A 24,987-nucleotide genomic window follows, 5' to 3' on the forward strand; every position below is an offset into this window, starting at 1 on the left:
GTATTTGGCTATTTGCTAATGGATAAACATATCGATAAGATCAATCATTCTCTTCAACTTAAATTATTTTAGGTCCCATAGGCCATAAGTAATTTACTCAAGAGAAAAAAAGTCTACTCGTTAATAATTTCTAGATCTTTCCGCAAGCAACTCTCTTAAATCTTGAAACGCCAAGTTTCCTTAGAGAATCAAACAATTATTTTGTTTTGAGATGGCGACAGAACAAGAAGCTGAAGTTGGAACAGAGACATCATCTACTTCCGGAAGATTTTTGAGGAACAGAGATTTATATCTCTTCTTGCCTTTTCTCTTAGGTTTCTCTGATCAAGAACCATCAAACGGCGATGATGATGATGTTGCTTCGTCGCGTGAGAGAATCATTTTAGTCAACCCTTTTACACAAGGAATGATCGTGCTCGAAGGATCATCGGGAATGAATCCTCTGCTTCGTGACATACTGGAGTCACGTGAGGAAGGTCGTCCTCCTGCGTCCAAGGCTTCCATCGATGCGATGCCGATCGTTCAGATCGATGGTTATGAAGGAGAGTGTGTGATCTGTTTGGAGGAGTGGAAGTCCGATGAGATGGTGAAGGAGATGCCGTGTAAGCATAGGTTTCATGGTGGATGTATAGAGAAATGGTTAGGGTTTCATGGGTCGTGTCCTGTTTGTAGGTACGAGATGCCTGTTGATGGAGATGAGGTTGGGAAGAAAAGAAACGATGGGAGTGAGATTTGGGTTAGGTTTAGTTTCAACGATGGTCCGAGAATTAGAGATTCTTCTGGTCAGGAAGGTGGAAACAACGATGGTGATGGTAACACTATTGGATCTAGCACAAGACCTGTTGTTGAGTCCGAGGATTAGGATTTTACATAAGAAGCTTTTGTAAAAACTTGTGCCTTTTTTTGTTTGGTTTCTTTTTGTTCTTGTTTTTGGGAGAAATTGATGAGCATTTTTTTCTTTTCCCATGAAAATTTGGTTTTTAGGTTTCTTTCTTTTGGTTTGCTTCTTCGTTTAATTTCTTGAATTCGTGTATTAGAAGTTAGGGATTTTCAATAACTCTTTTAGTTTTCTATTGCAAGACTTCTTTTTCTACGAAATTTAGAACATAAACAATGAACACGTTTACATGTCCTTGAAACTGTTCAAACTCAATCCCAAGTCTTCTTCACCCTCGTGACTTCTAAAACCTCTCTTCCTAATAGGTTGTTCCGTGCAAACGGCGCCGTTCCAGCTTCTCCTCTTTTGCTTCATCACTTCCTCTGGTTTTAACTCCATCAACTCAAGCTCACTCGATGTCCTCATAACGCTCTGATAATGGCTTTCAATTTCTAAGCTCTCCGGCAAAGTCAAGGAGCTGTCAACTGAACTTCTCGTCTGTCGAATTCCTCTGTTTTCTTGTTTCTTGGATCCTAAGAAAGCTTCTCTTTCCTCAACCTGCTCTTCTTCATCTACTTGCGTCAGTTCAGAAAAAGAAGAGCTGAGACAGCTTCTGTTCTCCATTGGTGTTACTCTATAGAGTTCGGATTCGGATCTAGCAAAGTCTATGCCGAGATTCGAAAATGTGTAACCGGAGAGTGTTTCTTGAGCTTTAATTAACACTGACTGTAAATATTTCCCTTGTGCCTCTGTCCTCACTTGCAACTGTCTCTGCACCTGAAACAAAAGTAGAAACTTTCAAGAACTTCCAATTGTATCTGAAGCAAGAAAGCTCTGATTATACATATTGTGTGATTCAATCAGAGTCAGAGGCGTAATGTTGTTTACTTCGATTTGTTCGTGAAGCTTCTTTTGGACTTCCAATTGTATTTCTAGCGCCTCCTTGATATGCAAGTTTCTGCTTTATGAAAATGATTATAATGAATTCAAGAAAGCTGAATCTAGCTATGAAAACAGAGTAATCTTTTCTTCTTTGATGATTATTACTTGTTAGGTTGACCATCTTTTTGGGTGACAATAATGTCTAGTTGATGATCTCTAGGATTCTGAGCTTCTAGAATTTCTGCAGCACAAGAAACTAAAATAACCAAACCCCACTAGCTCAGATCAAACCTCAAAATTTTTAGAATTTGTAATCTTATAACAACATTAATAAATCTACAGATTAACAAATAAAACATCATCATAATCAAAGAATTTCTAACCATCTTCTTGCTTGTTACCAACGAATCTCTTGCTTTTTACCAGCCGATATTTCTGAAAAGCAAAGAAAAATAGAACATGAATCTGCCAATTTTGAGTTTGTAAATTGCAAGAAATGGAGTAAAAAAAAAACTAATTCGAATTAAAGTTTTTTTTGTCAAAAAAACCTGTAAATGGCTCTTAAGATGTGACAAAGTAAGCTTAGGAATCTCCATAATCCTCATCAAACCCTTGGGCGTCGCTTCTGAAGTCACACATAACAAAGAGAAAAAAATGAAAAACCAATCAAGAATCGAACATAAGACCAACCAAACCACAAACACTTCTTGATTCCTTGATTAAGAGGTTTCAAAAGGACAAAGAAGATGGAAACAGAACTTTCTAGTCCACCAAGTTGATTAACAGCATCGATGAATCTGTTTTGAAGCTCACAACTCCATCTCAATCTCTGCTTGGATTCCTTTGACTTCTGGTTCTTCTTATTATCCATGTTCTGTAGTAACAATCAAGAATATATGATCTCAAACGCAAAAACACTACTCTGGCCACAAAAAAGATTTAAAAGAACATGTAGTTGTTGGAGTTTGCTTTTACTCTTGTTCTTCAAATCTTATTCTCACACCATATCTGGAAACATGAGTGGGGAATATATGCTCTCTGGACTCTTTTCTCTTTCTTTTTCTTTTATTTATCTACTTTTTTCGCAGTTTACGTTTAAGTATTTGACTATTTGTTTCCCTTTCCTCGATTACCTCCGGATTTCACACAACTTTTTAAATATATTTTTCTATATTTTTGGAAGTTTTGTGTAACGCTTTCTTCTTTGACCTGAAGTGGGTTAGACAGAATCTATGATGCAATAATGTCAAATGACAAACTTCCCAAGAAAATTATCCTAGACTGGAGTTTATCAAGCTCATTTCTTCTCCTTAACTCGACAACCCCATTTCCATACTCTTCTCCTTTGATGTATTTCTTGGAATTTCCCTAAACTATATTATAGCATGTAATAAAACGCCAACAATTAAACAATGGTAAACAAAAGGTTAAAAATGTTGTAGGTGTACAAGATATAGTAACAATTATATAATAACATTAACAATATCAACCACTTAACATGCTTATTTTTTTACTATTATAAACCACGGAAAGGAAAATAAGATGCAACAAATATTTTAAAGCTTAAAATCCCATAAAAATATATAGAAGAGCCTCTATGGATCCCATGAAAAGCATATAGAATGGCCTCCGTCACGTTTTTCACGACAAGGGGCTGGTTCATAAATGTACCATATACATTCTCTACAGACCCCAATAGGACTTGTTGCACTGTCGTCTCTGTCTGCCCTAAAAATATCAAATTTCTCTTTACTTCCGGGCCACTCGAAAGTGCAATTATACGTTGTTGTTTTACGAAAATTGACATGAAACCTGAAATCAAAACTAGCTCCAATTGGGAGCTTTTTTATCCCCAAATCTTTCTCTTTATTCATGCAATGTACGACCAATGTTGCACGTGTGGTCAATGTGTTGTAGATCACGACATGTTTAGGTGAAAACAGTAAAATTCCATCGATGGACGAATGATTTCCCAAAGATGACGATTTTTTTGGGATAAATAAAAATGAGAGAAGCAGGAAAGTGAAGTGGTTATTTGTTGAGGAAGCCATGGAAGGGTTTAAAGGTTTTGTGACACAATATTTTTCTTTGCTTCGAAAGTATAGTATTTTATAGATGGAAAAACATCTATTATATATCTTTTAATTAGTCATTGGGAGGGTGAAAAGGATGTGAAAATCTGTTATTCTTTAAAAATAATCTAAAAACTAATAATTAGTTGATTACTAGCTTACTAAATAAAATCTATCTTTATTGTTCTTTAAATGGTTAATATTTTTCAAAGTGTAAAATGATAAGATCTCTCAAATTATCTTTTATAATGCAGTGCAATTTTGTCCAAAAACTCTGTTTTTTGTCATTAACATTTGTTAGTCACAATTGAAATCTTTTATAAGAATTCTTGATCTGCTGTCCTCTTAACTTTTTACAATTTGTTAAATATACATTAAACTACCGAGAGAAACTGCCATTATAGATTTTCTTCTTGTTGTTTTCCCACATGGAAACAACTAGAAATCCAAGAGGTTGGCTCTTGCACGATAAAAATAGTTTTTATTTTGGACAAGTGCAAAGAGCTGGTTGGTTAGACACAAAAGAATAAAGATAGATACGTCTCCACAAGCCAGACTAGGAGCCTCTCAACTTTTCCCGATGAGCACTAAGGCGATTTTCTTGTGTATATTCAAAGAGAAAAAGATGAGAGTTTTAGCGTGAGAGGGTAGAGAAGATTTGAATGTGAGTTGAATGATAGCTCTTCATAATCCTCATCAACGCTTAGGTTTCGCCTCTAAAACCACAGAAAGCAAAACAAAACACACACCAAAACACACATGATTCCTTGATTCTTTGGTTTGAAAAGGACAAAGAAGATAGATGCATGAAGCTCACAATTCCATCTCAACCTCAGGTTAGAGTCCTTTACCTTCTAATTTTTTTCATTATCCATGTTTTGTAGAAATCCAAATGGGAGCTTTTTATACACAATGTGCGGCCAATGTTGCAGGTGTGGTCAATTTGTTAACGATCAAAATCTGTTTAGGTGCAAACGGCAATAATCCGTCGGTGGACGAATGATTTTCACAAGATGACGATTTTTTTTTTTTTTTTTTTTGATAATTCAGGAGAATCTCAGATCTATAGAGGGGCCCAGACTAATCCCTTGGGGGAGGTGCAGCTCACAGATAGACTCTTTCTCCGGGTATGCAAATGGGCCGAAAGCAAGGGCCCATATCCATGTGGCCAAGTAGAGATCTAACAATTGCGCGCTTGCGGGGAATCGATCACTGGCCTAGACCAACAGGGCAACTCTTCCACAAGTGGCAACCACTAGACTAAGAACACTTGGTTAAGATGACGATTTTTATTAGGATAAATAATGGAAATGAGAGTATAGCACCAAAATATAATTGTTATTTGTCGACGAAGTCATGGATAAATTTAAAGTTGTTGTGAAACAATTTTTTATGCTGTTCGGACTTCCGAAAGTAGTAGATATAGAAAAACAATTATCTTTCGGTAAGAAAAAAAAGCTAATGGGTGAAATCTATATCTACGTAATTAATTAATTACAAGTAAATGTATAGAGAATCTAAACATGTTCATTAGTAATTAAATTCTATATTTACTAGCATACTATTGCTAGATAAAATCTATCTTTATTGTTCTTTAACAAATTAATTATTATTTTAGAAATTAATGTAATACAATATCTCAAATCCTCTTTTGTAATATAATAAAATCACACCAATAAAACTACAGTTCTTGATATTTAATAGTTTCTTACTTTCTTTTAGTTGACATCTTTTATAAAAGTTCTTGATCTGCTGTCTTCTCACTTCTTACATTTTGTTTAAATGATATTAAATTAATGAGAGAAACTACCATTATATTTTCTTGTTGGATTATAAAAAAAATCATCAATAACTTTTAAAAGAAGAAACCCTCTCTACCTTATTTTAATTTAAAGGTGTCCACGTAAAGAAAAGTGAACCCATCATATACCATACAACTAAAGTAAGAGAACTTTTAGAATTATGAAAATATATATATGCTTGGTCTCTAAATGAGCACAGGTCCACAACGATGATCCAATATTGACATGGAAAGAGACACCCAATTACTCTGCGGTAGAATAATCAATACTCGTCTCGGATTTAGAGAAATATGAAACAAATATATGAATGAAATTGCATGGTTATGTAAAAAGCTTATGTATATGTTGTAAACAATTATTAGAAGAGAAAAATTGACAAATATGTAACAACAATTTCAAACAGATTATATGTCTATTTATTAATATTCCAATGCAACACAATGAAAGAAAAGTACCATAAATATTAAAATTATAGCTGAGACAATTTCACGCAAAATCTCAAAGCGAAACTCATTTCACCTTATTTCCCCCTAACTTACTTAATCATCGTATTCGTCCGTCTATATAAGATGATTAAGAGCTTGATTAGTATGCAGTTCTTTCATGTTTTCAATAATTCCGTCAAGTAATTATTATTCATAAAATTGTGATGAATGATAAAACATAAAAGATGACAAGTGACTTTTTAATTTATCTTGCATGTTTTAAAATTATAACTAAACTAGAGAAAATTTGTTCATCTAGCTACTAAATAGTAATTTTTTTTGCCTTTGAAAAAAATCAATTCTAATCAGTTTAAAAGTTTCTGTCATTCTATTGATTCTGCTATTTCATAATTCGTCTATTCATCTATTAATCTGACATACCAGTCGATCTTTAAGATGTCCATGAAAAACAGAAAGGAGCCCCTCCATCGCGTCTAGCACGACATGGCCCTGACTCACAAATATACCAAATACATTCTTTACATATTCCACATGTACTTTTTGAATTATCGTCTCTATCCACTCTAAAAATATCAAACGTCTTTGCATTTCCTGGCCACGAGAATGTGCAAGTGTATGTTGTTGTTCTGCGTAGATTGACATGAAACCTAAAATCTATTTGTTCTTGGGATTGGAGCGCACGAAACCCCAAATCTTTCCCTTTATTCCTACAGTGCACGACCAATATTTCATGTGAGTTCAATGTGTTGATGATTACAACATGTTTAGGTGAGAACGGGAAACCTCCATCGACAGATAAAAAGTTTCCAAACGCTAACGACGTTTTGATGATTTCAAGAATTGTAATTAGCACGAAAATGAAATGGTGATTTGTTGAGGAAGCCATGGATGTATTTTTGCTGGTTTGTAATATACTTTTTTTTGTGAAGTGGTATTTATGAAGTAAAAACATTTGTGAACATTATTACCCTTCTTGTTATTTCCTTGACAAACATTTAATATACCCTATAATTAGTCATATTTAAAAGGATGTGAAATTTGTTAATTAAAGATGTGAAAATCTGTAGGTTATATAGTTTATAATGATGTATTTTCAAGTAAACATGTCTATTGGTTGCTAGCACATTTTTTTTTTTTTTTTGGGAATTAAGAAGGTAAGATATCTCAAATCAGCTGTTTTTGTCTAATAGTATTCGGTCTGTCATCTTTACTTCTTTAGTACTCCCTCTGTATTTGAAAAAATGTCGTTTCAACTGTTTTTGGGTGAATTAAGAAAGGGCACAGAATTACAAAACTAACCTTATGAGAAACGATTATTTACAATTATATTTTTGGTATATGTAGTTTTGGTAATTTAGACTGATTAATTATGATCAATTAATTGGGGGTAATTTAGGAAATTTTATGCAAAAGTTGTTAAAATGACAACTAATTAAAAACACAGAAAAAAGGCTAGAACGACATTTATTCAAATACGGAGGGAGTAGGTTTTTCTTTAGCCATATTTAGCTAGTCCAATTATTCACAACTATTTTTTATATTTTTCTAATAAAAAAAAAAACTAAATACCTTTCATTATATATTGACGTCTTCTAAATTGTTAAAGAGAGAAACTTTTAATAGTTTTTTAGATTTAAAAAAAAAAAAAAAAGAGAAAAACTATTAATGATGGGATATTAAAAAAACAGAGATATATGTAGAGAAATCGCTTAATTTATTTTTATTTCTTCTATTATTTTTTTGTCAACTATTTTATTTCTTCTATTTAGCCACTATTCTCTCAAATAATTTACGTACTGCGATGTTTTTTGTTAATTACAAAAATGAAATTGGAGTCTTAACACATTTTCTGAGCGGAAACATAAGTAAAAAAGATAGTGTTTGGCTAATTAGCGTAAAAGTCTTCAAAATATGATTAATCTGACTTCTAGAGAAGAGCTTGAATTTGGTGATGGTAAATAGGGACTCATCAACCAATTAGTAAATGCATATTTTGGGATACTTCTTGACAAGCAAACATATTTGCGTCCATGGAATACACAAGAATTAGCAAAACACACACAAAGAATGAACAACACCACTTAAGCTAAGAGAATAGATAAATATGGATTTTTGTATTTAAACTAGAAAGTAGAAAGTAAACCAGCAAGCATATTACAAACAAGCTAAACGTATATGGGTTTTCAAATCTTGTATTCTTTATCTTGAACCTCTAATTACTCGGTCCATTCCGTTATATGCTTCGCTTCATCTTTTTTGCGTCCGAAAGGTATCCAAACTCCGCTTTTTCTGAGGTGTGCCGGCAAATAATCAAAAGACTCCAAAATGCAATGCAAAACTCCTAAGATGCCTATATACGAAAAGAAAAACGAGCAAAATTACAATGGTTAAAAAGGGGATATATTAGTTTTTATGCTTGGATATGCTACTTACCTAATAAAATAATGACACTGATTTCTAACACACCTATGGTAGATGTTCATTGGTCCTATGGCCTATGGGATGACGACTTTTAACTCTAAGTAGTATTTTCTATTAGACGTGTGAACTTCACACGGTGTACAACCGACGTAGACCAAACAATGTTGCATATTGCCATGTGGAGTTACTCTAGAATTGGCATTTTTGTAAAATAGTTTTATCATGTTCTGTTTTTTATAAACAGGGTAAATCATGAGCTGAACCTAAATTAATCCTCGAGATCTATAGAAATTGGGTATCCTTGCGATATAAGGTATCTACGGTAACCCAAAAGAAATAGATCCATGGTTTTCATACAAGAGAGAGTCCTCAACCCTTTTGAAGAGACTGCTAAGCCACTTTTATAGGACCATTCAAAAACAAAATCTCCATTTTAATAACTAACTAATTTATGTCTCGTAGTGAATTTTTCGATGTGACAAAAAATGTCGATTTTTTCATAACATTTTTCTCTCTATTTCTAGAGAGTTTTTCTTTACCAAGTTTTAGTTGTTTCCTTAAGAACTCCAAAATCCAAACTGACGGCGTTTATGTGCTTTAATTACACGAAATAATTGCTTCTCTTGCGGTTTAAATTTATGTGCGGTATTCATTCTCAACAACGAACTCCGGAAAGTTTGAACTCCAATTAACATTCTTTGACTAGATTTCGTACGAGTATAGTAAGGTTATTCTGCTTCTTCCGGATCTACAAGAATAAGCGGTGAACCATAAATCATATATACCATATTCAGTTTGATTGGGGAATGGATGTATATATCCAAAGAAACAAAACCGTGAATCCTTATGAAAACGTTTTTTTTTTTTTTTTGAATCAAAATCCTTATGAAAACGTTGCCTCGTGAATGTGTCGTGAATTCAGAATTGCATGGTTATAATACAAATCTACTCTATTATCACATGAGAAACTAACATATATGTAACCACAAATTCATACACCAACTTATTTTATTTTATTATTACTAAAGTAAATGAAGGGGAAAATACAAGATATTTTTAAATGACTAAGAAGCCCAAGGAAAACACTGAGGCTGGCCTCCATCACGTCTATCACGACAAGGAGCTGGCTCATAAATACTCCAAATACATTCGCTGCAAACTCCATATTTACCTCTTGGATTATCGTCTCTATCCGCTCTAAAAATATCAAACGTAGCTGTATTGCCGGGCCACTCGAAACTGCAAGTGTACGTTGTTGTTTTACGGAGATTGACACGAAACCTGAAATCAAAACGAGCTAAATGTTGGAGGCTTATTACCCCTAAATCGTCCCCTTTGTTCCTACAATGCACAATCAACGTTGCAAGTGTGACCAATTTGTTGATGATGATAACATGTTTAGATGCGAAGGGAAAGAATCCTTCGGTGGAGGAATAATTTCCAAATGATGACGACGCTTTATGGACAACGAGGAATAAAATTAACATGAAAATGAAATTTTGATTTGTTGAAGAAGCCATGTGTGTGGTGGTTTTACTTTAAGACTTTGTTTATTCGGAAGCAAAATTTATAGATCAAAGAACATATAAGTTCTTTTTTTTTTAACTGCAAAAACAATATATTATTTTTTTGGGATAAAGGATGTGAAAATCTTTAGTTTATAACTTATAACAATGTATTGGCGATAAAGATATGGAGTCTAATCATGTTCATTAATAATTAGTTAATTATAACCATACTAATTAAAATCTATATTTTATGCTTTCTAAATTAATATTATTTTCTGGCAACAAAAATGGTTAGATTTATGGAATTTTCTATTTTTCACCTATAGAGCTATTTGTCTTTCAATTATTCATGACTATGTAATTTTATTAAAAATTACATATTTATATCAAACAAATTATTTTTATAATCTTCTAATTATATTTTCTTAACTTTTAATTTATATATTTATTAATGTCATTGTTATTTACATATCTTCTAATTAATATTAATATCAAAATTTATAAATATTCATTAAAAATATCTAAAAAATTCAACATGCTAGACTCGCGGATTTTCTTTTATTTTGTGTTGTAAATAAGTGTACATTATTTTTTATATCTATTTTTTTATGATCCTAATAAGCACTCCCATCTATTGGTGAATATTTACTTGTTTTTCTAATTTGGTTCATCCAAATTATGATGTTACAATAATTTTAACTTTTATTAGTTTACCATTTTCAGTATTTTGTGCTTATGTATCACAAATTTTTAACTATTTTATTTAATTATTTATGCTTATATTTTAATAATTTCTAATATAATTCATATTAAATAGTTTTATATTCATTAATAACTGAACGCATGTTATCTATTTATTTGTTTTTAACACTAAATTGTCAATTTCTGAAGAGGTCATTTTGTCTATTATATATAGGATTGTCGTTGCAATTGTTGTGTTTCCAAACGCAGACCAACTGGTTAGAATTTCATGGTTATAAGAACAACCTAATCTAGCTAATATCATAAGACAAACTAAAAATATGTAACCACAAATTCAAACACCAAATTATTTTATTTTATTATTACTAAAATAGATGAAAGGGAAAGTACAAGATATCTTAATATTTTTAACTGACTAAGAAGCCCATGGAAAACATTGAGGCTGGCCTCCATCGCGTCTATCACGACAAGGAGCTGGCTCATAAATACTCCAAATACATTCGCTGCAAACTCCATATTTACTTTTTGGATTATCGTCTCTATCCGCTCTAAAAATATCAAACGTAGCTGTATTGCCTGGCCACTCGAAACTGCAAGTGTACGTTGTTGTTTTACGGAGATTGACACGAAACCTGAAATCAAAACTATCTAGAGGGTTGAGTCTTATTACCCCTAAATCATCTCCTTTGTTTGTACAATGTACAATCAACGTTGCACGTGTGACCAATTTGTTGATGATGATTACATGTTTAGATGAGAATGGTAAAAGTCCATCGGGGGACGAGTGATATGCTAATGATGCCGACGTTTTGAGGACAAAGAGAAATAAGAATAGCACGAAAATAAAAAATTGATTTGTTGAGGAAGCCATGGGTGTACGTGTTTTAGTTTGAGAATCTGTGAGATAATAATATTTGTTTGTTTGAGAAGCAGGAATTTATAGATGAAAATACATTAAATATAAATGTCTTCATTTTTTAAAATTCAAAAATATCGTAACGTAAAATACAATTACAAGCATAGTAAGTAATTTATATTTTATGGTTTCTAAATCTTATATTCTTTGGCAACAAAATGGTCAAATTTATGGAAATTTTTATTTTTTGCCTATAAAGCTCTGATTGTGTGGTGTCGTTTAATTAGCAGTATCCTCAAATTTGCTTATTTGAAGGTAATCATATAGTATATATAATTAAGCTTTCACTCTCACTCTATTGGTCTACTTCTCACTTTTATTTTAAAATCACATCTGATTCATATAATTATATTACTTCGCACAATCTAATTAATTTGTAACACCCTACCAAAAAAAATCTAATTAATTTGTAACATGTACGAAAATTTGAAGACTAAAAACTCAAAAACATATATTATTTGGTATTAAGTAACCAATTAAATCCCAAATATTAACATATGTAACGTATATAATACTAACTAAGTGCATGAATCACACTAAATAATCAAATTAATTCAAAACATGTTTGAGCTAGATCTACCTGAAACCACATTTTATTGATTTCTTTTCTAGCAACAAAACGTACGTCTTTTATCACTCTAAACCAGCTTGAAACAAATCGTGCACGATCACAATGTGTTTGTGTCTCACGATCACGCACGTGAGAAGCTAAACCATTAACTTGGTAAACCTTTTTTATAGTGGATTTTCTCCTAGTAGATAAATAGATAATATAGAATAAGAGTAAAATAAATGTTTTTTTTGCGGAAGGAGTAAAATATATGGTCCAACATAATAAAACCACGTTGGTAAATCAAAATAGCACTTTATCTCGATTTTAACAGCACCGCAACCTTGATGCAACCTTGATATCATCTCGAAGAGAATGATGGTTGTTGTCTTGTTGCTAGGGATGACAAAGAGAAAATAGTTTTTATAATGGATATTTTGGTTTTTCGTATTAGAAATTAGTTTTTTATAATCGATACTTTGATTATTCGTATGGAAATCTAATTTTGGTTATCCCTAGCAACAATATTTTGGTTAATCGTGTAGAAACCAAAAATATTGACACGAGACAAATATTCTGTACTAAATCACAAAACCACGTTGGAACATCTAACATAGCATTTTGAAATGATGTATTAGGCCTGGGCATAAAACCCGAAATCCGAAAACCGATCCGAAACCGATCCGAAAAATCTGGAACTGAACCCGAACCGAATAGTCACAAAATCCGAACGGATAATGAATTCTCCTATCCGAATTACCCGAACCGAATCCGATCCGAACCGAAAACCGAAAGGATATCCGAAAACCGGAAAGAAAAATTATATATCCAAAAATATTAGTTCTATTTAGTTGTAATTTTATAGCAAATAACAAAAATATCCTAAATATCCTAGATTCGGAAAAAATTTAGTTATATTTGTTAAAATTATACATATTTTTGCAAAATTTAATTAAATTTTAGTGAGATTAAACCAATTTTTATTAACATTGAACTATTTTTCAGTTTTTTTTTCCCAAAAACTGATCCGAATCCGACACCTATCCGAACCGAAACCGAACCGATGACTCATAAAATCCGAACGGATAATAAATTCTCCTACCCAAATAATCCGAATCCGAATATATCCGAACCGAAACCGAACCGAAAATTCATAAAATACGAACGGATAATAAACTCTCATACCCGAATTATCCGAATCCGAATATATCCGATCCGAATTCGATTTGAAATCCGAATGCCCAGGCCTATGATGTATTGCCGCTGGCATTTTTGTAAATGTTTTCGCATTATTGTAGTATTTATAATTTTTATACGAATATTCCAAAAAAAAAATTGTACATTTTAATGACCAAACAATTTTTGACGTGGCTAAAAATTAAAGGAGGCAAATCTTTTTATTCGTATAAAAAGAGAGATCAAAAAGAGCATGAAAAAGAGATAGCAAAAGCCCACTTTTTGCAATAACATGTGGCTCTCTCATCTCTTCATGTCCCTCTCTCAGCTGACGTGTAATTTCTCCATTTTCTCTGTCTTTATGGCTTGTGGCTCTGTGTGATCCATTATTAATTTAATACCAACCTCAGCCTCTTATACATACTCTTGTCTCAGACCTCAAATAAAGAATAAACACACAACCATAAATCTCAATTAATCTCTACTTCATCTTCTTTCTGTTTTATGTCTTCAAAGATTATTGGTATGTCTCAAGTTAGAGATACTCCGGTTAAGTTGTTTGGCTGGACAATTACACCGGTTTCTCATGATCCACACTCTTCTTCGTCCACTGTTCTTCCTGATTCTTCCTCGTCTTCCTCATCTTCTTCTCCATCACTTCGACCACACATGGTATGTTCCATGGTCTTACCTTTATTAGTTAAGAAATGCTAAAGATTGAATAATGTCTCTAGTCTTTTTATCAGTTTGAAACTAGTTCATGATGTTAATTCTAATCCAAGTTCCATAAAAAATTTCAGATGAACAATCAATCTGCTACTGACAATACAAGTCTTAAGATGTCATCTAATCTTAACAACGAGTCGAAAGAAACATCTGAGAACAGCGATGACCAACACAGCGAGATTACAACAATTACATCGGAAGAGAAAACAACTGAACTGAAGAAACCAGACAAGATTCTTCCGTGTCCGAGATGCAACAGCGCAGACACCAAATTCTGTTACTACAACAACTACAACGTTAACCAGCCACGTCACTTCTGTAGAAAATGTCAGAGGTATTGGACTGCTGGTGGATCCATGAGGACCGTCCCAGTAGGCTCAGGCCGTCGCAAGAACAAGGGATGGGTTTCTTCAGACCAGTACATGCACATAACTTCCGAGGATACTGACAATTACAATAGCTCCTCAACGAAGATTCTAAGCTTCGAGTCTTCGGACTCTTTGCTTACTGAGAACACTAAGCATCAATCAAGCAATGTGAAGAAAAACGGCGATTCTGTTTCACAAGAACTCAACAACTTCCAAGGGTTTCTTCCTCCGCAAGGATACCCTGTTTCGCCCCCTTGGCCTTGCCAATACCCTCCAAACCCTAGTTTCTACCACATGCCCGTCTACTGGGGCTGTGCGGTACCGGTTTGGTCTACCCTAGGCACTTCTACATGTCTTGGGAAAAGGACAAGAGACGAAGCTGAAGCTTCGCATGAAAGTGTTAAAGAGAGCAAAAATGCTTTTGTGAGAACAAGCTTGGTTTTGGAATCTCGGAGTATCAAAAATGAAACAAGTACGGCTACAAATAACCATGTGTGGTATCCGGTACCGATGACCCGCGAGAAGACAGAGCAATTCAGCTTTTTCAGTAATGGAGCTGAAACAAAGAGCAACAACCAGAGATTCGTCCCTGAAACGTATCTTAACCTGCAAGCAAACCCAGCAGCCATGGCAAGATCTATGAACTTCAGAGAGAGCATATAACGTTAAGGAGATACTAATATAGAATAATTGTACGTATCTTAATTCAAGAAGCGTTCTCTGTATATTGATTGTTACCTAGTAGAAGAAGAAAAAACTTTGTAGATATCTTTTTGTGTGATGAAATTGTAGACAACTTTTCAATCTATCTTATTTATATACCACAATCCCCATTTTGTTCATTATCCTAACGCATGGATAAGCTGAGTTTTAATGTCTTTTTGGTTAGTGTGACTCGAAAATATTGTTTATCCCATTAATTATAGTGCTAGTGTATAAATTAATTTGGAAAAAAAAATTAAGAAAATATGAGTGTGAATTTTCATGTAAAGGAGAACAAATAGAGGATCTTAACTTTCAGTTCTTGGTACAGAACCCATCTGATTGGCACAAACGAAAAGCTAAAGGAGAAGCATACAAGTCTCTTTCTTTGAAAAGTAAAATATGTCTCTTCATTTGCGTATAAAGGGAAACAAAAAGAAGAAAACACTTTCAGCATTTTTCTTTTTCTCTCTTTAAGCACTTTACTTTGGAAGAATTACTAAAATGAATGGAAAAATGTTACTTATTACTTATTAGAATTTTTTATCTTTATGTGTTGCAAGGCGGAGTTATTCGAAAATCACTAAACACTAGGATGTTTGTTCGACCAAAAAAGAGAGACTAGAGAACACCTCCGAAAGAGATTGGGCCTAATGAAGCAATTTCAGGCCCAATGGGCAAATTGAAAGAAATTCAAGAACAACGTTAAACGTTCATATGTCACGAATTGAAATGAACATTGTCCCTGTTTTGGTGAGGGAACAATAGCAAATCGTACGTACCGTTTTTGCTTACTCTCGGTCTTGTGTCTTAAGTTAATAGTAAAACACAAACTCAAGAGACTTCTAAAGAAGAAAAGTTAGCGTGGTATTTCAATCTCCACATCGGACTTTCTTATACTAGTTATCGACCGAGTCTTCTCTATAACAACCTTTTCAAAACCCGAAAACCCCTACATTTATCAACGTCATAGATTTTAAAAACTCATATCCAAAATCAAAACTAATTTCAACACAAAATAACAAATTAATTTAAAATTTTCTTTTATATCTACAACATGAAAAGAAACAAAAAAGAAGGGCATGTGTGGGTCCGCGTGACATGAGAGAGATACATAGGTAAGAAGCTTGAAGAGTTGGAAAAACGGTTTGAAGAGAAGAAACAAATGCAATGTGTGTGTGAGATTTGGTGAGCATGTTTCATGTTTGGCCTTTCTGTTGCACAATCTCTGCCTCAATCTTTGGCAGTTCCTCTTCTCTTAATTACGCATCTTCGTCTCTTTCTCCAACTCTTAAAAACTCCACTCTTTTAATATCCCTTCTCTCTCTCTCGTTGTTATTCTCATCACATCTTTAGCAATATTTCACGTCACTTCATCATAAAAGAATCACCTTTTTTAAAACAATCTCTCGAGCTAAATATTTATGGAGGTACTAAAAACAATAACTTATCAAATGTTACACTAGACAGCCAAGTGCCAACAACAACAATCTACAGTTTAGTAATTAACGTAAACACAAGGACAATGGCTTGGATCTTGGTTTGTTTTGTTTTCTAGCTACTAAAGCTAACTGCTAATTTCTTTTTGTAACCAAATTTAACCACTGTCATTAACTTATTAACACCAATTTGTTCAAGATTCACGCAGTCCCCAAGCCAAGAAAATCGAAAAAATGTGGTTGCTGCTTAGCCTTCTCGACCACCTCCTCATCTACCGCTTCCATTCCGATCAAATGCATTGCTTCATTTGGTTCCGCTTTCTCTTGGCTCCTAGGGTCAATGTACGGAAAATTGCATAACGCGTCTGACGTGTCACCTACATTATCGCCGACCATCATTTGGTTGCCAAACATACTCACAACCATCGGAGGTTCATTGCTCTCATAACCTAAACGTTATAGATACACGAAAAAAAAATCAAAACATGCTAAAAATAACTAAACATACTAATGAAAAGGAGGAAGATCAATAGACTACCTTGAAAGCAATGGAAAGGCAAAACAAGCTGGTTATGGTCACTCGTGATAGGGGCATTATTAACCAGGTGATGAGTCAAATTAAACTCGGGGAAAGGCTGAGCGAAGTAATGATTAGTGGAGATAAAAGAGTGGTAATTAGGGTTAGGGTTAGGATGATGATTATCAGTGAGATGAGGTTTAAGTGGATTATTACTCATAAGCTTCCTCCTACGATAAGCAGAAGAGTGTTCTCTATACTTACGAGCCATGACAACATGCCAATGGTTCTTGACAGAATTATCAGTTCTTCCAGGGAAAAGCCTCGCAATCATTGCCCATTTGTTACCATAAAGCCTATGTGCTTGCATCAGCCTCTCCTCTTCTTCCTCCGTGAAAGCTCTTCGGTTTATCCTCGGGTCCAATTGGTTAAACCATCGTAGTCTACAGCTTTTTCCTTTAAAAAACAATCAAGATTTAGGTTAATAAAACTCACATCTTCGACTTTATGACTCAGATTGGACATAGAAGGCTAAAGACCAAGAAAAGTAAAAAACATTTAAAATTTTTTTATTTCACCGGATCTTAATAACTTTGACTGACCCAGAAGAATCAAACACATTGTTTTTGATGAAATTTTGAAGATCTATTAAAAAAATTTGATTTATATTACCAGATCTTCCTTGAAGCTTTTCAGCTATGAGGTTCCAGTTTTGTGGGCCGTAAATGGAGACAAGCTCTTTGAGTTTAACATCTTCAGCTGGTCTCCAATGTCCTCTCCCCAAGACTGACGGTTTTGAAGATGAAGAAGACCAAGACTGACCACTATCTGTTGTCTCCTTCTTACCACTCTCGCTGTTACTGAAATTAGGGTTATGATTATTACTCTCTTCTTCGTTAGCCGCTACATCTCCAGAAGGGCTCTTCAAGATTTCAAACTCATGACTTGTGTTGCAATGACGACGATGAATGTTATTGTCGTTGAAAGGGAAATCCCAAGAAGAAGAAGCTCTTCTTGCGGCGATCTCATCCATCCACACTTGTTTTTCCGTTATAAACATGGAGTTAGTGTTGGGAGAGAGGAAGAAGGAGAAGAGAAGAGAAGTGTAATTGAGATTTGAGAGAGAGATGTCACGTCAGCTTTTAGACTATTACCATCGGAGGAGAAAGACTTATGTGAGTGCATTTGCATATTATATATATATACGTACGTAAATGTGTGTCATAAATATATTTGTTTTTAAATAATAGAATATCTTTTATATATAATGGTGTGTTTGTTACGTATGGCTTTAGGTATGTGCGTGTATGTACATGTCGCGACCGTGTTTTCTGACGACTGTTAAAAAGGGTTATGGACCGTCGTCACGGACTAATTCAAACGCCAGAGTTCTTTGCATTATACATTATTATATGTACCACTGCAATAAGTAAGTACAAATGTGTATTATCAATATTCGATTTTTTTTTATTTTTTTGATATTCGATTTTGCCGTGGACTGTTATAAACTTTGTTCAGGTGTACCTAGTTTCTCTGATAAATCATTTATTAAATTTCAAAAATATATGAAAACAAAATTTTACTCCATGTCCGTAGATTGATAATAATTAAGAAGTAGGACTTAATAATCAGTTCAAAATATTATATTATTAAGGTTAATGAGGCAATAGTTTTATAATCATATTAGTGTTCCTAATCAAATGATAACCTTAATTAGGCAGCAACTCTATGGTCCCTTATACAAATTTCCCACTTGTATATGAATATTTAATTTGTATCTTTATTTGATGTTAAGATGAAATGATATGATTATTGTCGTTGAAATGAATATTTAATTTGTATCTTTATTTGATGTTAATGTGGCGATTGTCGACCAAAGAAACAATGAATGTCGTGAATATCTTGGACGAGTCCAAAATGAATCCTACCGTTATTAGGTGAAATTTATCCTCTATTAATCAATGCATGTTTTATAGGTGCAAAGTGAAAAATAATAAAAGCTAATGAGATGAAAGAAAAAAAGCTGAAGCAGAACTAACTACCAAAAAAGGATGAAGGCAAAAAGAGAGTTTACCATTGGGGAATGAGTCGTGTCTCTTCTTAGCACAACCAATTCTCGGACAGTTTTTTACTTTCCTTTCATTTTTGGGTTCCTTAAAATTTAACCCTTTTTCCCTCTTAATCTCCACTTGTCTTTCTTTCCTTTACTTTTTTACTAGTACCATTTTGTTTCTGTGAAACCCTCTCTTATCTTAAAATTTTAACCTCAATCTTTTTTCTTAATTAACCATCGCTTCACAGTTGTTGGTGTATTAAATAATCCTGAATTTTCATACACATCGTTGTTGTTTTAACTATTTTAATCTTTTTTGGCAGTCTCATGGATTTTAATAATCCCTTCAAATAACCGGACATTACAAAGCTACTTTATGAAAACTCTCAACCCTAAATGCATGATTATCCATAGTGTCTTAGAAATAAATCTTAAGAATATTTAAGTAATATATTTGTAAAATATGGATCTTAACTACTCCCTCCGTTTCGTTTTAGTTGTCGTTTAAGGTTTTTGCACACAAATTAAGAAAAACATTAAATTTTCTGTTTTACCCTTTATTAATATATTTTATAAAAAAATTCATTGGTCAAAACATTAAAACAGTAGGGATAAAACTGGAATTTTCACCAAACATTTGCATTGAAAACCTAAAACGACAACTATTATGAAACAAAATTTAAATTCTAAAACGACAACTAAATTGAAACAGAGGGAGTATGTTTTTGTTGCTTAGCTAAGAACCTCTCTTAACAATAATGGCTTAATTGAGATTTAATTTTAATCATTTATTGCTAAGATCCAGCTTAAAATTTTCTTAAAAACCTTCCATTAATCATGGTCTAAGTATCCCACATATATGAGGAATGTGGCCGTGTGGATGTGTGTATAAGTAATGAGCATGAACAGAAAAAAAAAAAAACAAAAAAAATGAGCATGAACAGTTTAAAAAGTAAATAAATAATCTGTTAAGACCTTTTCGTATTTGACCAGAAACCCCCAATTGGCAGACGTAACCATTAAATATGGGATAAATATTATCAGATTCAAAAGGGTCTCTGCAGCTGTATGATACTCTGCACAGAGATTTAACCGAACGCACTACGAACTCTCTTTTCTCTTCGTCAGATTTAACTCTCTTTTCTCTTCGGCATTTGTGGATTTTGCCCTTTTTTTTTAATAGTTTGTGCATTTTATCCTTTTTCATACTCCAAAAATATGATTTAACATGCGTTTCACTCGTTATGTTTGGGTTTAGTCGGTTCCATTTGTTCTTAGGATTTAGTATTTGGTATAAAGTACGTATTTTTGGAAAAAAAAATCCTAAATACGTATATTTTTAAGTATTTGAAAAAGGGCAAACTCCGTAAACTATTTAAAAAAGGACATTTTCATAAATTTTTCCAAAAAAGGGCATTTTAGACAATAATCTCTATCATATATGAAATATTTAATTATCTTTTTACAGTTTTAAATCTATAAATGTAGCGGTGAAATAAAATATGGTGAAACACACTAATATGTTTGTATGTAATTAAGAAAACTTAACAACCCAACCGACAAGAGCCACACTAAGCTAAGGTGGGGGCTACCGGACTTGCTTCTACTTTTGTTACCTTGTTAATAATCTAGTAGACTAGTACTAGATTTTCGATTGAACCGATTCATTCCTTACCGCTTGATCGAGTGTGGCTTGTTGTAGTGAGTGAATAACTGAATAATTAAGCAACTACATCATTCTGGAAATAGATGTATTTAAAGCTCATATAGTTGCTTAGCTTGCAGTTTCGGGTGGATATAATAGTCTATGGTCCATGCGTGACTCTGTCCAAAGTTGATTCCAACCTTGAACATATATACCCATCTTCCACATAGCATTAAAAGTTTTTTCAGTTTGCCACAAAAATACATCAAATGTGTAATAAAGAATCACTAAACCGTTGGAATTAATCCAAAGCTCAAGTTTACTCGTCTGACATATTCTAAAATTTTTACTTTCCCGACCATTCGGAACTCTTTATTTCCGTCTACAAATTAATGTTCTCAACCTTAGTTATTCATGGGTGAACTATTTAGGTGTTACAATGCCCCCTTGTTACAATGCTCAGGTATGTGTTTACTCCTATTTATCAAAGACTCTTTTTTGACGTTACATCCAGGTGTCTATTATGTGATTAGTTATCTTAGACTAAAATAAATAAAAACAAAGGTATAAACTTATTTACATTGAGTCTTAGAAGATTTAAATCCGTTTTAATTTAAAGAATAAGGACTGGTAATAGCTTTTGCCTAAAATAAATATGGGTAATGATAATGAAAGGTGGAGATGATGAACACGTGCACATTAAGAGTAACATAGGATCCAATTCAATTCAAAGGAGAAGTCTTTTCTCTTCAACTGTGATGCGTCCCCATGGTCCGATTTTGGCGTGTGATGTCGCACAAACATCACGTGTATTCTCCTTATTGTACTACACCCACGCACGATCACAATAAATCTATCGAACAATCACAAACACTTAGGGAATATACTTGCTTAGAAAAGAGAAAACTATAGAACAAAACAAAATCGAACTAATTTGGGTTTTGCCTATGTTAAGTTCGTAAAGTATCTAGTCTGATATAAAACGACAAGAATAAGTGTACAATTTTATGTTTGACAAAAAAAAAAAAAAAAAAGTGTACAATTTTATGTTTGACAAAAAAAAAAAAAAAAAAGTGTACAATTTTATAAGTAATAGGATTACATCACCAAAATATGTATGTCATTCAATGGATTTTTGAGATGCTAGCTATAAATAAATTAGCTATGGATATGCATTTCATTTCACCCATGAGTTTAGTTATAAATATTAACTTGTCAGTTATTTCAAATAATTTCAAATGCTAATCAATCACGTTATTTTGTGAACAACAAAAGTGATTTACTTTATTTAATTATATCAAACAAAAATTTAATCATCCTACCTACGACTAGATTTTTCAACTATTAAGATAACTAATTTTTTAAAAAAATTTGGTTGTTTACAAATAGAGACTCTATAACTACTTTTGAATTTACAATTCTTTCATATAACATATTTTTTTCAAACAAAAAAAAAATTAATATATAAATTAATATAACTAAAAATAAGAAGTATTAATATTGTTTCTGTACGTGCTTTTGCGAAAATTCAAAGTATTTAACCAATAATCAGTTCAATAGGATTAGGTCTGATTTGGTTTGAGTGTAAAGAGATTTTTGTAGTAATTAATGCAACAAGGTGCCGATTTGGTGATTAAAAAAGAGGAGAAACTAGTGAGGAAACAGAAGTGAACAAGAAAGTGAAAGAAAGTGAGAGTAATGAAAGGAAGTGGAGAGACAGAGAGGATAAATGGTGGGAACAGATCACGAAGACACACACAAACTCATACTGTTTTTGGAGTTTCCAAAAAGAGATGACGTGAAAGGTAACCAAACAGTAAAGTCTATCTCTCTCAATTTTCAAAGATGAATGAATCAATGACCCATCTAATCTCATAGCCTCCTTTGCCCCTATATCTATATTCACATCCACCAATAAAGTTTGTCTTAAATTCTACCCTCTTTTCTTAACCTCATTCGTATTTTTGGTTACAATCACACTACTTCTTTGTTTCTATAACCGGACTTAGTTCTCCAAAAATCTTAACTTAACCGGTCCCTTCAACCAATTCATGTGTTATGTGGTTTTCATGTATATATGTTAGTTAGCCCGACAAATGATTTATTAGTTACTCTTCCATAACAATATATTAAAACTTTCATGTGTTTGGTATGTGGGTTTTCATGTATATATGTTAGTTAGCCCGACAAATGATTTATTAGTTACTCTTCCATAACAATATATTAAAACTTTCATGTGTTTAACGTCAAACATTTTCTAAACTTTACCACAAAAGAAGACAGTGAATAATATTTAATATTTTGGTCAATAGTCGGTTCGAAACAATTTTATATGAAAGTGGGGAATACGACCCGACCTGAGATCATGCCTATAAAACAAGGCCCTGTTGAACTTGGTACGAAATTTTCTGTGTGTATATATTTTCAAATTACATGGAAGGACAATAATGAAGAAAACATTGAAGGTGAAAATAAAATTTTAAAAGTTAATTTATTTTTTAAAGAATAAAAACGAAGGAATGTGACAAGTAGTGGGGCGTAAGGGAGCAGCAGAAGACAAAGGCTAATCCATGAGATTCTGTTAGGTGTGTTCCCTTGACAGAGCCATCTTATGAATCCCTTTCATTTCTCCTCTAATTAAAATTCATAACCCTACCAATTAATTTCGACACAACTCATGGGTTCGTCTAAATTTGTCTTCAATTTTTTGTCTGAGCGGTTTCATTTTGAAGTTGAGAAACTTAAATGTTAATGAATAGTTATGGCGGTATTTGAAACAATAGTTATCCAGTTTTATTTTTTTGCTTGAATAATTTTATTTTCGTTATTAGAGTAGTGGAATATATTCTGTCACCGCAACAAGATTACGTAATCAGTTGGAAAAACAGAGACTTACGTAATCAAAAGTTATATTCTAGATATCGAATATTCATTATTGTGTCAACACGGAATGAAATTAAAACCTCAGTTCAAATTGGTCTTCTTTGTCAAGGTATCTTTTCAAGTGTCATATTGATTTCTTCTGAATAAAAAGGTCAATCCTCAATGTGGATTTACGAGGTAATGCCAGAAATCCAATATTACATGGTTAATACGCCTCTTTAAGTCCACAACTATGGATTTAAGCAAAAGCAAAGTCATGTCAATGTGCTTTGGAAAACTTAAGGATTTTGCGATGGAATCATAGAAAACTATCGAAAATTTATCGTTGAAATGCATTATAATCAAATTTTATTGCGCAAAATTATAATATTTTATTATTATTTTTTTGTTTCCCTTAAATATGTAATTTTTTAATACCAAATTTAATTGATAGTACAATATGAAGCGTTTGGTGTTTCAAACGGCTATTGGAGACTAATTGTTCGGAGTGAAGTTATAGTACACAAGAAAAGCATGGAAAGTTCCCGTAGAAAAGAAGCTATATATTGGAACCGAGAAGGCTAAATAATTGAAAGTATTATACATAAAATATATATGAAGATGTTTTAACGATGGAAGAGTCTTCTAACGATCATGGTTTCTAGTATTGTGCCAAACGGTCTTGTAGCTTTTAATTAGAGATGTAATGGCGTACAAATATACGTACACATGAGTTCTCATGTTTCATGATAACATATAATAGTAATGTTAGATTGGTGATGCATGTCGTATGGGTATGGAGGCTGTGTCTTAACCGAAGTCCGTTAAGAGTGTCGCAATTAAAGGAATTAAAGAAAAAGGACAAAAAAGTACTCTTTGCATGATAATATTTGTTAAATCTCTGAAAAGTAATGGGTGTAAGTATGGGTAAGATGTCAGAAACCTAATGCAAAGACCCACTTCTTATTGTTTAAAGGACACTTACCTGCCCCACCCTCACATGCTTTAATGCTCCGATCCCTTCTTCTTCGATCTGTTCAACGCAAGGAAACATAATCTAACACGAATTGGCTAAGGTTCGCATTATCATATGTCTATAATAAATAACTCATCAACGTCCATAACAACCTAATCTAACTAACAAATTAAAGTATGTATCTCTCCGTTATCTACTTTCATGCATAGTCCTATAAATGTATCATATATGCATCGTCGAGTTTCACCAAGCAAAGAACTTTTAAATGTGGAGCCACGACAATGTGTATTAGTTTAGGGGCACATTTTGTAAAGATTTTTTAATTTGTTTACAAGTGATCCGTTTGA

General features: G+C 33.0%; 8 protein-coding genes and 1 long non-coding RNA gene across 11 annotated transcripts; 3 read left to right on the forward strand and 6 right to left on the reverse strand.

Annotated features, from left to right (window-relative positions):
- The first annotated feature begins 66 nt into the window (after nucleotides 1-66).
- LOC9326703 (E3 ubiquitin-protein ligase RNF181) lies at nucleotides 67-1,073 on the forward strand. Its single transcript, XM_021013089.1, has one exon. It carries the CDS (start codon nucleotides 212-214, stop codon nucleotides 860-862), a length of 651 nt encoding a protein of 216 aa, XP_020868748.1. The 5' UTR covers nucleotides 67-211; the 3' UTR covers nucleotides 863-1,073.
- On the reverse strand, nucleotides 1,012-2,922 carry LOC110224960 (myb family transcription factor PHL8-like). 2 transcript variants are annotated; one of them, XM_021013087.1, is made up of 6 exons: nucleotides 2,519-2,922; nucleotides 2,308-2,384; nucleotides 2,143-2,194; nucleotides 1,925-2,015; nucleotides 1,766-1,835; nucleotides 1,012-1,654 (listed from the first exon to the last, which is right to left on the reverse strand). In XM_021013087.1, the coding sequence occupies exons 1-6, from the start codon at nucleotides 2,628-2,630 to the stop codon at nucleotides 1,124-1,126; spliced, it is 933 nt and encodes a 310-aa protein (XP_020868746.1). In that variant the 5' UTR covers nucleotides 2,631-2,922; the 3' UTR covers nucleotides 1,012-1,123. The 2 variants fall into 2 exon arrangements, with proteins under 2 accessions (XP_020868746.1, XP_020868747.1); XM_021013088.1 differs by having other exon boundaries at nucleotides 1,032-1,654; nucleotides 1,925-2,000; nucleotides 2,519-2,918.
- A 258-nt stretch (nucleotides 2,923-3,180) lies between these two features.
- LOC9326704 (S-protein homolog 5) lies at nucleotides 3,181-3,855 on the reverse strand. The gene has a single exon (XM_021013090.1). The coding sequence runs from the start codon at nucleotides 3,808-3,810 to the stop codon at nucleotides 3,355-3,357; it is 456 nt and encodes a 151-aa protein (XP_020868749.1). The 5' UTR covers nucleotides 3,811-3,855; the 3' UTR covers nucleotides 3,181-3,354.
- A 447-nt stretch (nucleotides 3,856-4,302) lies between these two features.
- LOC110225454 lies at nucleotides 4,303-5,228 on the forward strand. Its single transcript, XR_002329791.1, has 2 exons — nucleotides 4,303-4,667; nucleotides 4,882-5,228. It is a non-coding gene; the product is annotated as an uncharacterized LOC110225454 (long non-coding RNA).
- Nucleotides 5,229-5,814: 586 nt separating this feature from the next.
- On the reverse strand, nucleotides 5,815-6,970 carry LOC110225365 (S-protein homolog 5-like). 2 transcript variants are annotated; one of them, XM_021014919.1, is made up of 2 exons: nucleotides 6,500-6,965; nucleotides 5,815-5,881 (listed from the first exon to the last, which is right to left on the reverse strand). In XM_021014919.1, exon 1 carries the CDS (start codon nucleotides 6,963-6,965, stop codon nucleotides 6,510-6,512), a length of 456 nt encoding a protein of 151 aa, XP_020870578.1. In that variant the 3' UTR covers nucleotides 5,815-5,881; nucleotides 6,500-6,509. The 2 variants fall into 2 exon arrangements, with proteins under 2 accessions (XP_020870578.1, XP_020870577.1); XM_021014918.1 differs by lacking the exon at nucleotides 5,815-5,881 and having other exon boundaries at nucleotides 6,351-6,970.
- A 2,481-nt stretch (nucleotides 6,971-9,451) lies between these two features.
- On the reverse strand, nucleotides 9,452-10,125 carry LOC110225364 (S-protein homolog 5). Its single transcript, XM_021014917.1, has one exon. The coding sequence runs from the start codon at nucleotides 10,018-10,020 to the stop codon at nucleotides 9,565-9,567; it is 456 nt and encodes a 151-aa protein (XP_020870576.1). The 5' UTR covers nucleotides 10,021-10,125; the 3' UTR covers nucleotides 9,452-9,564.
- A 922-nt stretch (nucleotides 10,126-11,047) lies between these two features.
- LOC110225404 (S-protein homolog 5-like) lies at nucleotides 11,048-11,675 on the reverse strand. Its single transcript, XM_021015063.1, has one exon. The coding sequence runs from the start codon at nucleotides 11,579-11,581 to the stop codon at nucleotides 11,126-11,128; it is 456 nt and encodes a 151-aa protein (XP_020870722.1). The 5' UTR covers nucleotides 11,582-11,675; the 3' UTR covers nucleotides 11,048-11,125.
- Nucleotides 11,676-13,532: 1,857 nt separating this feature from the next.
- Nucleotides 13,533-15,267, forward strand: LOC9329442 (dof zinc finger protein DOF1.3). The gene is made up of 2 exons (XM_021010868.1): nucleotides 13,533-14,024; nucleotides 14,153-15,267. Exons 1-2 carry the CDS (start codon nucleotides 13,857-13,859, stop codon nucleotides 15,107-15,109), a joined length of 1,125 nt encoding a protein of 374 aa, XP_020866527.1. The 5' UTR covers nucleotides 13,533-13,856; the 3' UTR covers nucleotides 15,110-15,267.
- Nucleotides 15,268-15,757: 490 nt separating this feature from the next.
- LOC9326705 (transcription factor MYB117) lies at nucleotides 15,758-18,490 on the reverse strand. Its single transcript, XM_002893335.2, has 3 exons — nucleotides 17,777-18,490; nucleotides 17,126-17,560; nucleotides 15,758-17,036 (listed from the first exon to the last, which is right to left on the reverse strand). The coding sequence occupies exons 1-3, from the start codon at nucleotides 18,162-18,164 to the stop codon at nucleotides 16,789-16,791; spliced, it is 1,071 nt and encodes a 356-aa protein (XP_002893381.1). The 5' UTR covers nucleotides 18,165-18,490; the 3' UTR covers nucleotides 15,758-16,788.
- Nucleotides 18,491-24,987: the final 6,497 nt, after the last annotated feature.

The sequence above is a fragment of the Arabidopsis lyrata genome (assembly GCF_000004255.2).
Source record: "Arabidopsis lyrata subsp. lyrata unplaced genomic scaffold ARALYscaffold_1, whole genome shotgun sequence".
Classification (NCBI taxonomy): domain Eukaryota; kingdom Viridiplantae; phylum Streptophyta; class Magnoliopsida; order Brassicales; family Brassicaceae; genus Arabidopsis; species Arabidopsis lyrata.

What these genes read in the sequence shown, in the direction of transcription:
- LOC110225404 (XM_021015063.1), bottom strand. Translation starts at nt 11,581, where the DNA reads ATGGCTTCCTCAACAAATCAATTTTTTATTTTCGTGCTATTCTTATTT.
- LOC9326705 (XM_002893335.2), bottom strand. Translation starts at nt 18,164, where the DNA reads ATGTTTATAACGGAAAAACAAGTGTGGATGGATGAGATCGCCGCAAGA. An exon ending in AAAGCTTCAAGGAAGATCTG is followed by an intron (nt 17,561 to 17,776) that starts GTAATATAAATC and finishes TGTTTTTTAAAG; the next exon opens with GAAAAAGCTGTAGACTACGA. An exon ending in GCCTTTCCATTGCTTTCAAG is followed by an intron (nt 17,037 to 17,125) that starts GTAGTCTATTGA and finishes TATAACGTTTAG; the next exon opens with GTTATGAGAGCAATGAACCT.
- LOC9326704 (XM_021013090.1), bottom strand. Translation starts at nt 3,810, where the DNA reads ATGGCTTCCTCAACAAATAACCACTTCACTTTCCTGCTTCTCTCATTT.
- LOC110225365 (XM_021014919.1), bottom strand. Translation starts at nt 6,965, where the DNA reads ATGGCTTCCTCAACAAATCACCATTTCATTTTCGTGCTAATTACAATT.
- LOC9326703 (XM_021013089.1), top strand. Translation starts at nt 212, where the DNA reads ATGGCGACAGAACAAGAAGCTGAAGTTGGAACAGAGACATCATCTACT.
- LOC110225364 (XM_021014917.1), bottom strand. Translation starts at nt 10,020, where the DNA reads ATGGCTTCTTCAACAAATCAAAATTTCATTTTCATGTTAATTTTATTC.
- LOC9329442 (XM_021010868.1), top strand. Translation starts at nt 13,857, where the DNA reads ATGTCTTCAAAGATTATTGGTATGTCTCAAGTTAGAGATACTCCGGTT. An exon ending in CATCACTTCGACCACACATG is followed by an intron (nt 14,025 to 14,152) that starts GTATGTTCCATG and finishes AAAAAATTTCAG; the next exon opens with ATGAACAATCAATCTGCTAC.
- LOC110224960 (XM_021013087.1), bottom strand. Translation starts at nt 2,630, where the DNA reads ATGGATAATAAGAAGAACCAGAAGTCAAAGGAATCCAAGCAGAGATTG. An exon ending in TCAACTTGGTGGACTAGAAA is followed by an intron (nt 2,385 to 2,518) that starts GTTCTGTTTCCA and finishes GTGTGACTTCAG; the next exon opens with AAGCGACGCCCAAGGGTTTG. An exon ending in AGCTTCACGAACAAATCGAA is followed by an intron (nt 1,655 to 1,765) that starts GTAAACAACATT and finishes CTTTTGTTTCAG; the next exon opens with GTGCAGAGACAGTTGCAAGT.